A 14,342-nucleotide genomic window follows, 5' to 3' on the forward strand; every position below is an offset into this window, starting at 1 on the left:
ATCAAGAACGTCATATGCAGAAGTCAGGACCAGGCTGCGTCTACATGAGCACAGGAGTTACGGACCATGAGTGAGTCTGGAGGTCATGGTTCTGGAGACAGCTGGGAGTTCAGCTCAAGACAATGGAACCCCGTTCCTCGCAGCCAGTACAAAGCACAGATTTGAGGCAGCTCAGCTGAAGCCAGCCACTTGCTGATAGCCAGCAAGAACCACCAAACTTGGCTTCCGCTAGTGAGAGCGAGGGAGTCAGCGGGGTGTAACCGGTAGCTCAAGAGGCAGATCTTCGAAGACCTGCATCACATACCGAGCCGGTTTTCAATGTCTAAGCAAGTAAGCCTCATGCGAAATACCCACTGCGCATTTTGCCTCTGATGGAGAACAAGTGTGCTGTCTGGCTGTTTGCCTCTGATGGAGAACAAGTGTGCTGTCTGGCTGTTTGCCTCCGCCAGGTTGAATAACTAGCGCCAAACCGATCGCTTGCTGAGTCAGCTAGTCCGAGGGCAGGAGTCCACATCGTTAACCAGGGAGCAGACCCGCTTAACGTAACCGGCAAGCGAGTCGGCCAGGTAAGCCAGTCGGCCACCTCTGTATCCTATACTAATCTAACATTTATCAAACCCCAATACCTCAGCCACCGTTGGCTCAATTATAATAATAGATTAGCTGAAGCTATATATATACTTCAAGAAACTAAATATCAAAGATATATAATATAATAGGACTTATATTGTATATAATACTAGGTTAAAATAAATTACTAAAAAAATACAGTGTAATATATTTTACTCAAACATATATTATTATTTATTTTGTAAGATTTATATACTAAGCTTAGATATATTCTAATATACCAATTCTATCAGATAAACCTGAATTTATGAAGTTTGGCTGTAGTATTACAGCTTAAAAATTGCTGGATTAGTATGGGATACACAGGTGGCCGACTGGCTTACCTGGCCGACTCGCTTGCCGGTTACGTTATCAGTCGCCCCACATGAACGATGAGTGGTAAGAATCAACAATCAAATGCCCCATTCTCAAAAGGTGTTCAACCAGAGTGGTCAACCCCCCTAAAATAGGTGCGATTCAGCGCGGAATTCTCAAGCCGTTGGACAAACACAATTAAACGTTTAATCCCTTCAAATTGATTTCGTCAGTCTTAAAATGGCCGGAGGTCAGGGATGAAGTACCTTACTAGTATTGGTCTCAAACGCCGACGCACGGTGTACCAGTTCACGATCACCTATTCTATCCAAACATGTTACTGGCGGGCTCACTCTGGGTGAGCACGCGGCACGGGTGATCAGTGTTCATAATTATCTACAAACAACAGTGCATATCCATTAGGCCCCCTTCATGGTAGTAGGCCCCTCCCGGCCAAGGATAGCAGGGCCACAGGCAATAGCTGCTACACTGTCTATCACGATTGGGGAAAAGACCCTATTTGGTTATTCAAAAGACTAATTATTCTCAACCGGAAGAAGTGACAGTGATTAATCTCGTTAATTGATTGACTTGAGGAGTTATCTTTTACAGGGGCGGGACGCCTCATATATATATCCGTTCCCAAACCCTGCCATAAGGTTCAGCCACCATGATACTCAACAGTTTTCTGCTGCCCCCAGTTTTCTCTTAACCGCAGTCTTCTCTTGCCCGCAGTTTTCTGCCGCCCACAGTTCTCTCCTGCCCACAGTCCTATCTTACCCACAGCCTCCTATCAGGACCTGTAACGGGCGAGACAGAGAATCTGGTCAACTTTCTGCCTTGTGCTGGATTTTGAGAGTGGGGCTTTAATCTAGCCCTCAACGCCAAGCGCCTGGAGTAAACATGTGACAACACGGGTGCCCAATCCCATTCAGTCTTCTGCCTCTGATCCCATTCTGAGGTGGGGCATCAACAGACTCCGTGGCCAAGCCGCCAAGGACAGGAAATCTCGATCTTCCAAAGAGCAAAATCAAAAACCCCATAAAAATGCTCCTGGCGCGTGCTGCCTAGCAGACTCGCAGTGTTATTACATGTAGATATGTAGATATATGAAGATAGTCAAAAAGACCTATAACAATATCTTGACAAATAACATAGACCTCAAGTAGATACACGAAGATCAATATCCGAACTTCTTTGATAATTGGGAGTTGATAGTTGGTGAGCGCTGTGCTTGCTTGTCTTGTGCACAGATAGGTGAATTTTAAGCTTGTTATCAGGGTTATTTGTGAAAGCTATAGAGGGCGTAGCACCAGTGCTTGGTTCATTGCTGATTATAGGGCCATGGTTTATGAGCCAAGAAAATTCAATACATCGGCAGAATTTGAAATCCACTTTGTTTGTAAGTTATCTTTCAAGGAAATTGTTTCGTCCCTTGCATTGGCTTCCCACTCATCTCTTTTAACGGAATTCCACAAGGGATCGTTGCTTGGCAGTGGGAATTGAAGTTCTCTCGCGTGCAGCAGAGGGCTGTTATCTGTGCTAAAGCTGCTTGCTTTTGCACAAAGCTTGTAAAGGGCCATGCTAAACCGTTTGAGTTCCTCAATACCAACCCAGGCAAATGAGGGTAGGTCAGCTTCCTTATACCTGGCGAGCATGTTCGGGTAAAAGAACATGCCCAGTTTTCGGCAGCTTCCGACAAGTGATTTAAGCAACGCTAAATCAGTAGCGGAAATAGATGCTTTGAGGTCGAGGTTAACAACCCCATCAGCCTTCATGATAATAGAGAGAATAACATGCAGTAGAATAGCCTGGTATGTGGCAATTGGCCAGAAGCAGGAGCTACAGGCTTCCTCTACTTCTGAAGCATCCCAATTTTGCTATAACATCCACGTTAGTAGATCAGGTACATTATGAGGTTGGTGATCTGACCTACCCTTTGGTCTCGTATAGCGAAGTCAAGTTTATTATAAAGCTCCACTGCCGCCGACTGAGCAGACTGTTCTCCTGATGTCCACATACCTATAGCCATCATTGATTGTAAAAGTGTCGGGTTCTCCTGCTGCACATTGAAGGATCCTCTATGAATGAGAGGCCAGCGCGGATGAAAGATCTCAAAATAACAATTAATCCACCTTTTCCTCTTCTCCCAGTAATATGACCGTGACTCTCTATGGTTTAAAGATGGCGAGAGTGGCATAGATGATCCGGTTGGTTGCTCTTCTGGAATACTGGCGTGCTCTTGGAAAGAACATTGAACATTGCGACGAACACACTCTTCACATGGTATGCCCCCTTCACACCGAGTCTTCCCTGCATGGCAACACACACACGCTTGACGCGCGCGGTTCAGAGGTTCTATTATTTTGTGCTGCTTTCGTATGTGACGTCGAAGGGTGTCACTAAGTTCAAAAATTCTATGGTTAGACTTGACGTTGTAAGCGGCTGTGTATAAGATGGGAATACCTCCGTTGAAACCCGCGCCCGCAGTTGGAACAAAAAAAAGCCTGCTGACTTGTGTGACATCTTTGGTGCCGGTTCAGGTGCGCTTTGCGTCGGTATCTAGCGTTGCAGCCAGGAAATTGACACCGAAACGTATAGTATGAGGAAGTTTCCGAAGAGCATTGAAGGAACTCGACCTCGGTCGGTGCCAAATACGTCCTTGATGAAACTTGCCCCGACATCCACACAGAAAATGCCTTGAAATTGAATGCTTGACTGAGCTTCGCGTGGGTGATAAGACTGCAGAGCGATCTCTCACCGCCCGTCTTAAGCCGGTGTCCCACCGGCATCCCACCGGCATCCCATCGGCGTCCCATCGGCGTCCCATCGGCGTCCCATCGGCGTCCCATCGGCGTGTTACCATTTTTTCTGAGTGGTAGGAAAGCTGGCATATACTCTGACGTGCTTTATGCTCGAGTCGCGTAGGGGTCATTGAAGGGCAAATGAATTGGGTATGAGACGGCGCTTCCTCTCGCAGCAATAGCTAGCGAAGAATTATTGGAACGGCACAATCATGTGTAGACCCCACAACTTCTTCCGTGGGATGCTGGCGGGTGGCCGGCGGCAGACCGGCTGTCTTTCGCCACAGAATAAGGAGTCTGCGAATCATGACTTCATACCAATTATTAATGCCTTCTGCCCGGACTACGTTTGATAAATAATCAAGACGATCGCCAGGTATAAGTATCCAATACAGTGTCCAATATTTGCGCATACCAAGCGGGAAACATATATCCTAGATTTCAGAGACCATGACTCTTCCTTCCATTCTTATCGTCGGCGCCACTGGTAATACCGGTCGAGCAGTCACTCAAACGTTGCCAAAGCTGCTTCAATCAAGCAGCACTTTACTCGGGAATCGCATTATTGCTCTGACTCGTTCCTCCAATAGTCCAGTTGCACAAAAACTCGCCAAGCTGCCCGGGGTCGAGGTTATTGAGCAAAACTGGGTTGATATTACTGCTGACTGGCTCCGGGAGCACCACGTTGCCAGAGCCTTTATTGCATCTCATAATGGGCCTAACCAATTTGCCGAGGAGTCAACTTTCTATCTCAATGCCCTCGATGCTGGCGTCAAGTATGTTGTGCGTATCTCGACTACGGCTGCGAATGTGCGGCCAGACTGCCCTGCCTACTATGCACGCCAACACTGGGCCATCGAGTCTCTCCTGGGCTCACCGGAGTTTAGCAACTTGCAATGGACGTCTCTTCAGCCCAACGTCTTCTCGCCACTTATCATGGCCCCTGCTGCGGAGTTTATTAAAGGGTATCGCAAGACTGGAAAGCAGAGCATCCTTCGTCTGTTGCTGTCAGAGGATGCATCTGTTGGAACAATCGACCCTGACGAAGTTGGTGTTATTGCAGCTCATCTCTTGTCTCAAGATGACACTTCAGTGCACAACCAGGCTAAATACGTTCTTAATGGACCCGAGGATATAAATGGAAAGCAGATTGTCGACATGGTTGAGCAATACATTGGTGCGCCCGTCAAAGACGTTAGTTACAAAGACGTCTCTTTCATCGACATGCTGTATGAGGACCAATATGCGGCTACCAAGCAATCGAAGAACGTCATCTACTCAATCAAGCGGGCCCCAGAGACAGCGTGGGAAGGAAAGTGCTCGATTTCTACAACCAGCAAGGAGATTCTGAAGCTTGCTGCTCCCAAACGGACACCTGCTGATAGCCTGAAGACTCTATTAGAAGAATGAAGGGACCAGAAGTTGGAAAAGCAGCGGTTCTAGGGATCGAAACGGATATATCGCACCAGGAGTATATCGAAGAATTCAATCCCCAATCTATTGAGTCTATCTGATCCATAGCCGAATCAATCCATAGCCGCAGGATAAATTCCAGCAAAAGAGTCACAGTTGGATATGTCAGTAGTAGCAGTAGTACTATTCATTTACACCGACCGCTCGCAATGCAGCAGACTGGTACACGGCTAGCTTAGTCTTCTGAAAGTTACTAGCTTCTTGGGGGTTATATTTTCACGGTCATCTAAACTTCGACGCTTACGTTAGGAGATAGCTCATAGCCTGAAAATTAGTAGATGCTTCTGTTGTTAGGCGCCTCAAAATCCCTGGAGCTGGAGGGGTATTGCATAAGGCTTCAGTTTAGCATGTATTTCCTTGAAAATAAACCAGGCTGACCAATCAAATATGAGGCAATGGCCGTTGTAATACTTCGTATTATACTCCTAATGCCATCTGTTGGCATCTTCCTTCATTCCTTCACTTCAAATGGGGTTGTGCAAGCCATTACAGCAACTCATAGAATCGTCAACTAGGGGGTCCCACAAATGTGGCAGTCTCGTATGCAGATCCTTTATCTTCATACAACCGGAAACATGGAAATGCTTTTGCTGGGGCATTTATCTGGCGCAGGCTAAGTTATCGAGCCTGACATTCAACGGCCTTCCCGAGGTTTGCCCCATTTAGCGTTAATGTTCACTTGTTCCCTATTCTGCATTCGCTGCCTACTCGATGCTGATTTATTCAAGCCGATCGATTCTATTATTGACGATGTTGCCACTTTGACTGTGGATAGAGTAAATCGTTAAAGCTTGATTTTCGTGACTTACGCGGGGTCTATGCCCATGTATGCAACTACTGCTATAGATAGAAAATGTTAAATTTCGATTTTGGGTTTCCCTAAAATGGGATCGTACTGTAAATCAAGGAAAAGCAGAATTGATCCCATATATTAGGATGGTCTTCATCCAATTTTCATTCTATATCGGCGAAATGTCCTTTGACTACCTCGTCATCTTCATACAAGACCTCCTATATCAGGCCAAGATCCTTAGCCTCCAATGCAACAATATCCGGGATCAATTCAATCAGGCTAGGCCGCTTCGGATCCCAGCCGAATAGCTTACGGGCACGGATGGCGTGGCCACGCGAGTTGGAGCCCCAGGCGTACCACCCAGCAGGATGGATATCGGTGATCTGGACATCGTCCAAGGAATCAACCTCGGGAGATTGAATGAATTTTTGAGCATAAGCCTCTTCAGCAATCTTTCGCTGGATATCACCCCAGACGAAAGCACCATTCTCAACGAAGTAGTAACCTTCGTCGTTCCAAGTGGCCTTGCCGCCCCCAGCCGCGGCTGCGGCACCCAGGGCCTCGTATACGTCGCTCAAATCCTGGACATGCACCTGATGCCAAATATTTTCGCCCTTACCGACGAGAAAGCCCTTACCGCGCTTGAGAACCGCAGCACTCAGCCAGTAGGCCTGTACACTCTTGGTTTTGCAGAACTACGGCTGGCGCCATAGATAGTAGGGGGGCAGACAATCGCGGTGCGGACACTGGATGGATGACGCTTACCAGTATCAAGAATAATCTTTTCGACGTTGCGGTGATAAGCATCATCAGGCAGGTTGATAAGCTCATTGACGCCCTCCCAGTCGTTGTACTGCTTGGGGCGCTCAATGCCGTAAGTGTGAGCACGTCGGTCCTCGACGGTCAGAATGGCAGAGCCAGAGGTATGAATCAGCCAAAGAGGGCGCTCAGCTGTGTGGTTCTCAGCGCCTTTGGAAATTGCTTGGGCCGCTGCAACGTGATCACGGTCGGCGAAGTCTGGAGAATACAATTAGTTGCTACTCCACGAAATAAATCCCTGGATTGCAAACTGACGAAACACTATGTCAGCATTTTTGACCTCTTCTATGATGATATCCGAGGAATCCAGATCACCGTGAATAATCCGGATGTTTGGGTACTGGGCCTTGACCTGCTCTGCCTTGTCCTTGTTGCGGATCAAAGCCGACAGCTGCCAGTCAGAATGGGCATTGGCGATTGCGTAAAGAGCATCGCCTCCAATATATCCTGAAGCACCAGTCCTGGAAAGACGATCAGATCCCTTCTTAAGCTTGCCAAGTGGTGTGACCTACAGGAATACCTTAGGAGAAGCCATATTATTGTTAGACACGAAATCTCTTTTGAGGGGCAGGGACGGACGGTGGGTGAGTCTGCAGAGTCGAAACAAAGACACTGATGTCAAATAAGTGTGACAAGAGCACCACCCCAAATTTTGAGGACGTCATCAGCGTGGGATTACCGGGTGGGATGACCGCGGATACTCCAGATAAGGGCCTTAGTAATCACTCTTGCTCACCTTGGCCACTGAATGCTTTAGTCATAAAACACCGGGCCGCTTAATCAGCAAATAGTTAGTGTTAACTAAACCAGTTAGAGATGAACAATGTCTTGAGGATTATTAATGGTGATTCAATGACAATGATTATTAATGGTAAATCAAGACTGCTACAATATTAGATACGTTTCCTCGAAGCTATACCCTGGATATCAATGCCAACAGTCTTTCTGCCTGCTTTTCTACATTCACTACACTTGTCATTTCCGCACTATGAAAGAAGCCATTAACCTTGCTGGACCGGTTGTAAAGATCGTGGACAGTCCGATTCCCGAACCAAACGATGACCAGATTCTTATCAAGGTTATAGTCTCCGGATCGAATCCCAAAGACTGGAAAATCCCGGATATAGCAGCAGCTGGGGACTCTAGCATGGCTATGTTCCAAGCAGCCAAGGCCGGGTTAAATCAAGGAGACGATATTGCAGGAATCGTCGAAAAAGTTGGCTCTAATGTTCTTGAGTTCAAGGTAAGTACAGCTGGTGTCCAATTGTTGACATTCACACATTCCCTCAAACCCGTCCTCTAAATCCGTCCTCTAGCCAGGTGATCGTGTCGCAGCATTTCACGAGATGTGCACACCAGGTGGTTCCTATGCAGAATATGCAATCTCTTGGAGTCACACCACTTTTCATTTACCAAATGACGTAAGCTTTGAAGGTGCGACTAGCGGATATCTTGTAATTATATGGTGACTAACATATAACAGAGGCCGCGACGATTCCCCTAGCAGCTTTAACTGCTGCTGTATCCTTATACGCACATCACCGGCTGCCATCGCCATGGGCTCCTGCACTGAAACCAATCCCACTGATCGTTTATGGTGCGAGTGGGGCGGTCGGCTCTTACGCTATTAAACTAGCATGCAATAGCAACGTTCATCCCATTATTGCTGTTGCAGGGAAAGGATCTTACTACGTGGAAAGTCTTATCGATCGGAGCAAAGGTGACACAATAGTCGACTACCGTCAAGGAGTAGAGGCAACTGCAAAAGGTATATTCAGCAGTCTCGAAAAAGCTGGCCATACTTCTGTCTGGCACGCCATTGACGCTGCCATCGTTCCTCAAAGTGCAGAGGTTCTAAGGAAAGTCGTTGCTCCTGGTGGACAAGTTGATTTTATATTGCCTAACGACTTTGATGTGGCTCCCGCGACTAAATCCGTTACCTCGGTAGGTTCAGTTCACAACCAGCCTGAATTCGAAAACAATGAAGAGCTCGGATACGTCATTTCCCGCTACTTATCTAGAGCACTTCAAAATGGGAGTCTCTCTGGTCATCCTTTCGAAATCAGGCCAGGGGGTCTCGAAGGGGTTGAAGAAGCATTAAGAGATTTGAAGGACGGGAGAGCAAGTGCTATGAAGTATGTTTTCCGCATTGCAGATACTCCTGGGGTGGAGTAGGATAATGTGTTCAACGTCTTAAGAATATAGTTTGATTATTGGGCTGTGGAAGGTTAGTCACTCAAATGCGCGCCGCTATAAAGTTACTGCATGAAGACAAAGAATGACATCATACTTGTTGCCATCACGTAACTTGTTTCAGTAATAGCGCGAAGCGACCGGTCTAATATTATATGATTCCGGTTCGAAACAAAGAATATAACGCTTTAAATGAGTATCGACTTAGCGCAACTTGGCGCGCTAGGGTTCAGGAAAAGTCTTCTGAGTCTTCTGACGGGAAAGAGGAGGTGCATCCCACTGTACCCAAATCAACCAATGAACTCAGCGTTCTGTCTGGCCAAACTCTATTTCTCTTGCGTACAGCTTCAATTTTCCCATGAACCCAGGTCAGTATCTCCTGGAGCCCAGAGAGACTGGGCTATTCTCTCATACTAATATGATTATTAGCAAACCAAGGTGTTCCCACCAGATAACCTACATCTACCTAGACTAATATGGTCCAAAAGAACTGGATTGTCTTCCCAAAACGATGAAAGTCTTAGCAGACTACCATAGCCCCTCCAGAAATGTAGAGTCTCTGTAAACTAATTATCTTTTCAGGCAAGAAGAGTCCACTTGGATTATTCCAATCCATTTAGGCTTTCATGGGCAGAAAGACTGGGTTATCTTTCCAGACTACGATATTCTTTTCGGATTATGTAAATCTTGCTAGACTCTTGGAGTCCGAAAGGCTGGATAATCTTCTCGGACTGATAAAATGGTAACATTCCGGATTAATCTATTCAGAACTGGCCAAGTGGTCTGATCAGATGATTTGCTGGCGTAGCAAATATAGCCCGAAGACCTGGACAAATTTAAAGTAGAGTATGAGGTAGGAAACGGAGCACAGCTGGAAGAATTGACACGCTCTATTGGAATCTTCAGCTAGATACTTGGCAGTATGACCTTGACTATCTAGTCAATAAGGCCTATAGTGAGCCAAATTGCCTCTTATGTGTTTCATTGTCTTAGATCTCAGTGTCTCATTCGGGAATCCCGGATTCATAATCAATTATTAAACCCTTCTGAATAAGCTCATTTGCGTCTCCTGCCACCGCTACTGAGAGTCATACTGCGGCAGCTAAGAAAAACTACAAGATTTTCCAAAATATCAGCAATTTACAGAGACTGAAGCCACACACCCAGATTTCAACAAAGACAAGCCTATTGAGATCACTAAATCCCCTTACCCTAACTGGAAGTATAGGGAGGGTATGCCCGATAATAAAATAAATCTTACTCAAAAGCATCATAAAATCAATCCCTATACACCAGATCAGCCAACAATCAACAACTATCGCTTACTACTCTCGGGCATTGCACCCCGACCAATCAGCTTCCTAAGCACCGTCAATTCCGAAAAACAGAAGAACCTTTCACCCTTCAGCTACTTTCAAGTCATCAACCATAACCCACCAATATTTATTATAGGATTCTCATCGCGTCTAGGACGCGTTAAGGACACATACCACAACTTGAAAGAGACTAGAGAATATATCATTAACACTATCTCTAAAAATATAATCAAAGCCATCAACACTACTTCTATTGATACACCTTACAGTGTATCAGAGTAGGAGGTCTCGGATCTTACAAGGCGCCATCAACAACTATAAAACCTTCGCGCGTGGAGGAGTCAGTCTTTAATATCAAAGACAAAGTAATCAACATTAAAGAATTTACCAATCATCAACAACCTGGAATGAGCCTTACTACTACCTTCCTCATCAAGGCCACTCATTTCTAGATTAAGGAAGGTACCACCGATACAGATTACAACCATATCAACCTAAACAAGCTACGGCCAATTGGACAGCTTAACAGTATTTCCTACAGCCATATTATATCAACCTTCAAGCAACCACGGAACAAGTAGGATAACAAGATCCCCAAGAACGAGTTGCTAGCAAAATTAGATACGGGCAAGCCCGAATAAAATCAATTCATATTTCCCTTACCGTATATCAACTTCACAACCGTCCGTTAAATCTTAATTAAGTATAGTGTATTTTGTAGCTCAACTTCACAACCGTCCGTTAAATCTTAATTAAGTATAGTGTATTTTGTAGCTCAACTTCCGCAGTTTCCAATATCGGACGCAGCACAACACAGTCAACCCTGATCTGAGGGAACAGCATGAACCAAGGAGACTGCGGCTTGGACAGAGGATGGGACAGTACAGTAGTCGGGCAAGGCCAGCTGAACACAATCATCCATGAGTCTTCTCGACACACCACTAATAACATTACAGCAACCTAATCTTTGAGTTCAACATCCGTTGCACTCTAGCCGTGTTCAACACAAGCAATGCTCTCGCGACAGAATAACTGCATATCTGGTGCCATAGTTGAACCTGTTGAACTACTTCGGATATTCCTTAGTAATAGTGAAGAACCTAATAGACTACCTAAACGCCTAGTAGTCAAATATAAATAAACACTACGAGGGTCTGTAATTTGAGATGAGATAAGAAGAGGACTACCTATACACTACAGTAACTCGCGAAATTTTGTACAACGTCGAAGGAATCAAACAAGCAGAAGTCACCTAAGTCCCCCACCTCACCCAAGAAGATGATGCGACAGAAACGAGACCAGCGTAAAAAGAACCTCATACGACAGGCCTACGAATATAGCAAGCTGTGTGATGCTGACGTCTGCCTGGGTATTCGTATTCGAGAGTCTAGCCAAGTCACTACCTTTCTATCCGATTCGACAGGATTCTGGTCGGGCCTTTCCTCGCAACTAGTACGTTTTTAGTATGAATGCTGTTGGAACGGGAACTAATACTAAATAGGAAACATACTATCCACGACCGATACAAATAACAGCCAAGGGTTTTGACTTCAATCCTGCTACTGATGAGGACGACTCGACGGCAGCCCACAAGCTCAAGGCCGCGAAAACAATATGAGACCAATAATCGTTTCTTATCAATAAGCGCACTGCGATGAATTGAAGAAGTACCTGTCAATGTCGTTGGTAAAGTCTAATATAACTAGTGTGTCTGTTGCTATTCTCCCTGTCATGGCACGTGACAGAATATTGTAGGGTGGTTGATCTTATTTTATTTTTGGAACTGATAAGTCTGTCTCCCTTGATTTTTCGTTGGCCATACAGATCTAGTGGTGATATAACACCGCAAAAGGCTGCCGTAGCATCAAGGGCTTAGGCTTTCTAAGCTTGTGTCACTGCATTTCTTTGTTAAAGGGATATCCAACACGCTGTGGTGAGACCTTGGGTTAAAGGATGAAATGTAGTCGTTCATATTATTTTGAATATCGCAGGGAATCGATCCGCAACCACTCTGACGAGTAGCATTTTTGGTCGGATCATAGGACTTGTTGCCGTGCCGAGACTGTTTTTCAAAGTGGAAAATCTGCTCCGCGGGAGGATCCTCTGCAGTATGAGGTGGCGTACGGGTCGCAAGTAGAAGGTGCCTGACGATCATGCGGCATGCATGAAGGGTCTGTGGAGATCGAACGACAATATGACGAACAGAATAGCGATCCTCCTGTTTCCCGACCACACGAATAACATCTTTCATATAACGATGACATTTCGTAAACGAACTGCCACAGTGGGTTTTGCAAGACAAGATGTTTTAAAATTGTGATATGAGCCTGCGAGATAATGTCAATCACTTTGGCTGAAGATATGACGTAATTCACGATGGGCTTGAGCATAATGTCACGTGGAAGGTAACGCTCTGATTACACATCAGAATTGGCCAGTTCGGAACGCCTCATCAATTATTGGCTGCTTACTCCTGCAGTGACTCGGACTCGGAGTTGCACCGGATCAAGATAGCCGTGAGGAACGTAGGATAGCGAGCCCTTTCAGGGAATATCTTATAATGCTAACCAATATGTGCTAGTTTCCAGTGTCTGCTTATCCTTACTATCTCGGCAGCCAATATTGAGCAAGTGAACACCCGACAACTACTTACTCCATTGCTCAAATTCCTCCAATGCAGTATAGTTAATTGTTCATAACGTAATCAACGGTCGGGCGGGCCACACGGTCAGGCGGGCCACCCCTTCGAAAACACCACCTTGAATCACCTACCCGAGGCTTTTCAACCACCACAAATGCCACCAAAAGCATCTATTCCATCAAAATCGCAGGTGGAGCAGGAAGACAGAATTCTTCTTGCCATTAAAGTTATTTAGAAAAATTAAATCACTAGTATTCATGAAATAGCACATATTTATAATATCGCTCGAACTACTCTCCAGACTCGATTATCTAGACGTATTTTCGCTAAAGATATAACCAACACACGTTAAAAATTATTAAATAATGAAGAAGAATTACTTATTAAATAGATCCTATCTCTAGATAAGCAAGGAGCAAGCCCCCAGCCACTTAATATCAGAGATATAGCTAATTTGATTATCTCTAAATGAGGTTATTTAACCGTTGAACAAGTAGGTATTAACTAAGTTTATAGCTTTGTTAAACGCCATGAATCCCTATAAACTCAATTTACTAGACAACTCAACTATCAAAGAGCTAAAATAGAGGATTCTAAAATTATAAAAGATTGGTTCAAACGCGTATAAAAAGTTATTTAAGAGTACGGGATCTCATTAGATAATATATATAATTTCGATGAAACAGAATTTATTATGGAAATAATTATTATATATAAAGTAATAACTAATTTCTAGAGAGCAGATCAGCCGTCCCTAGTTTAATTAGAGAATCGGGAATGGGTTACTGCAATTAAATATATTTATTCTAATAAAAAGATTCTACCTTTGATTCTAATCTTTAAAGATAAAATATATCTAAAAGTATAGTATAAAGGTCAATCCATTTCTCCTACCTAGAGATTTAAAGTTAGTGATAATAGTTGGACCACTAATAAAATTAGACTTTAATAACTTCAAAAATACTTCATTTCCTTGATTAGAGATAAATTAGTAAGTAAATATAGTCTCCTAGTTCTTAATAGTTACAGTAGTTATTTAACACCTAAATTCAACCAATCCTGTACTAAAAATAAGATTATATTTATTTATATACCTACTTATTTATCCCATCTACTTTAGCCTCTTAATATTAGTTATTTTAATATACTTAAACGCACGTATGGAGATATAATTTAAAAGTAGATATAATACAGCTATAATCATATCAACAAACTTAACTTCTTAGAGATCTATTCTAAAGCTCACCAGTGTGCTTTATTGAGACGGCCGTTCAACACAGTAAAATGAGGTCGTATTGGTGCTAACTACTCTAGAACTTTAAGCGTAAGGAGGAAAAAAGGAAAACAAGAAGTGTTGTGGGCGCTCGCTTGAAGAAAAC

General features: G+C 44.4%; 7 protein-coding genes across 7 annotated transcripts; 4 read left to right on the top strand and 3 right to left on the bottom strand.

Annotated features, from left to right (window-relative positions):
• Nucleotides 1–2,223: 2,223 nt before the first annotated feature.
• Nucleotides 2,224–3,641, bottom strand: BO80DRAFT_402427 (uncharacterized protein). Its single transcript, XM_025717610.1, has 3 exons — nt 3,391–3,641; nt 2,861–3,326; nt 2,224–2,804 (listed from the first exon to the last, which is right to left on the bottom strand). Exons 1-3 carry the CDS (start codon nt 3,606–3,608, stop codon nt 2,274–2,276), a joined length of 1,215 nt encoding a protein of 404 aa, XP_025577706.1. The 5' UTR covers nt 3,609–3,641; the 3' UTR covers nt 2,224–2,273.
• Nucleotides 3,642–4,075: 434 nt separating this feature from the next.
• Nucleotides 4,076–5,270, top strand: BO80DRAFT_423277 (NmrA-like family protein). Its single transcript, XM_025719011.1, has one exon. The coding sequence runs from the start codon at nt 4,179–4,181 to the stop codon at nt 5,136–5,138; it is 960 nt and encodes a 319-aa protein (XP_025577707.1). The 5' UTR covers nt 4,076–4,178; the 3' UTR covers nt 5,139–5,270.
• A 942-nt stretch (nt 5,271–6,212) lies between these two features.
• On the bottom strand, nt 6,213–7,470 carry BO80DRAFT_492065 (putative nucleoside-diphosphate-sugar epimerase; the record flags this gene model as incomplete). The annotated part of the gene is made up of 4 exons (XM_025723743.1): nt 7,326–7,470; nt 7,069–7,274; nt 6,725–7,011; nt 6,213–6,665 (listed from the first exon to the last, which is right to left on the bottom strand). Exons 1-4 carry the CDS (start codon nt 7,346–7,348, stop codon nt 6,213–6,215), a joined length of 969 nt encoding a protein of 322 aa, XP_025577708.1. The 5' UTR covers nt 7,349–7,470.
• A 275-nt stretch (nt 7,471–7,745) lies between these two features.
• On the top strand, nt 7,746–9,108 carry BO80DRAFT_423279 (zinc-binding alcohol dehydrogenase family protein). The gene is made up of 3 exons (XM_025719012.1): nt 7,746–8,056; nt 8,130–8,247; nt 8,297–9,108. Exons 1-3 carry the CDS (start codon nt 7,802–7,804, stop codon nt 8,986–8,988), a joined length of 1,065 nt encoding a protein of 354 aa, XP_025577709.1. The 5' UTR covers nt 7,746–7,801; the 3' UTR covers nt 8,989–9,108.
• A 195-nt stretch (nt 9,109–9,303) lies between these two features.
• BO80DRAFT_453540 (flavin reductase family protein) lies at nt 9,304–10,903 on the top strand (the record flags this gene model as incomplete). The annotated part of the gene is made up of 4 exons (XM_025722018.1): nt 9,304–9,345; nt 10,143–10,592; nt 10,625–10,687; nt 10,775–10,903. The coding sequence occupies 4 exons, from the start codon at nt 9,304–9,306 to the stop codon at nt 10,901–10,903; spliced, it is 684 nt and encodes a 227-aa protein (XP_025577710.1).
• Nucleotides 10,904–11,576: 673 nt separating this feature from the next.
• BO80DRAFT_350085 (uncharacterized protein) lies at nt 11,577–11,940 on the top strand (the record flags this gene model as incomplete). Its single annotated transcript, XM_025715528.1, has 2 exons — nt 11,577–11,774; nt 11,824–11,940. Coding segments are annotated over 2 exons (315 nt in total), but the record flags the coding sequence as incomplete, so codon positions are not given.
• A 246-nt stretch (nt 11,941–12,186) lies between these two features.
• BO80DRAFT_433132 (uncharacterized protein) lies at nt 12,187–12,980 on the bottom strand (the record flags this gene model as incomplete). Its single annotated transcript, XM_025720813.1, has 3 exons — nt 12,187–12,598; nt 12,794–12,862; nt 12,976–12,980. The coding sequence occupies 3 exons, from the start codon at nt 12,978–12,980 to the stop codon at nt 12,187–12,189; spliced, it is 486 nt and encodes a 161-aa protein (XP_025577712.1).
• Nucleotides 12,981–14,342: the final 1,362 nt, after the last annotated feature.

Source organism: Aspergillus ibericus (assembly GCF_003184845.1).
Source record: "Aspergillus ibericus CBS 121593 unplaced genomic scaffold BO80scaffold_10, whole genome shotgun sequence".
NCBI lineage: Eukaryota > Fungi > Ascomycota > Eurotiomycetes > Eurotiales > Aspergillaceae > Aspergillus > Aspergillus ibericus.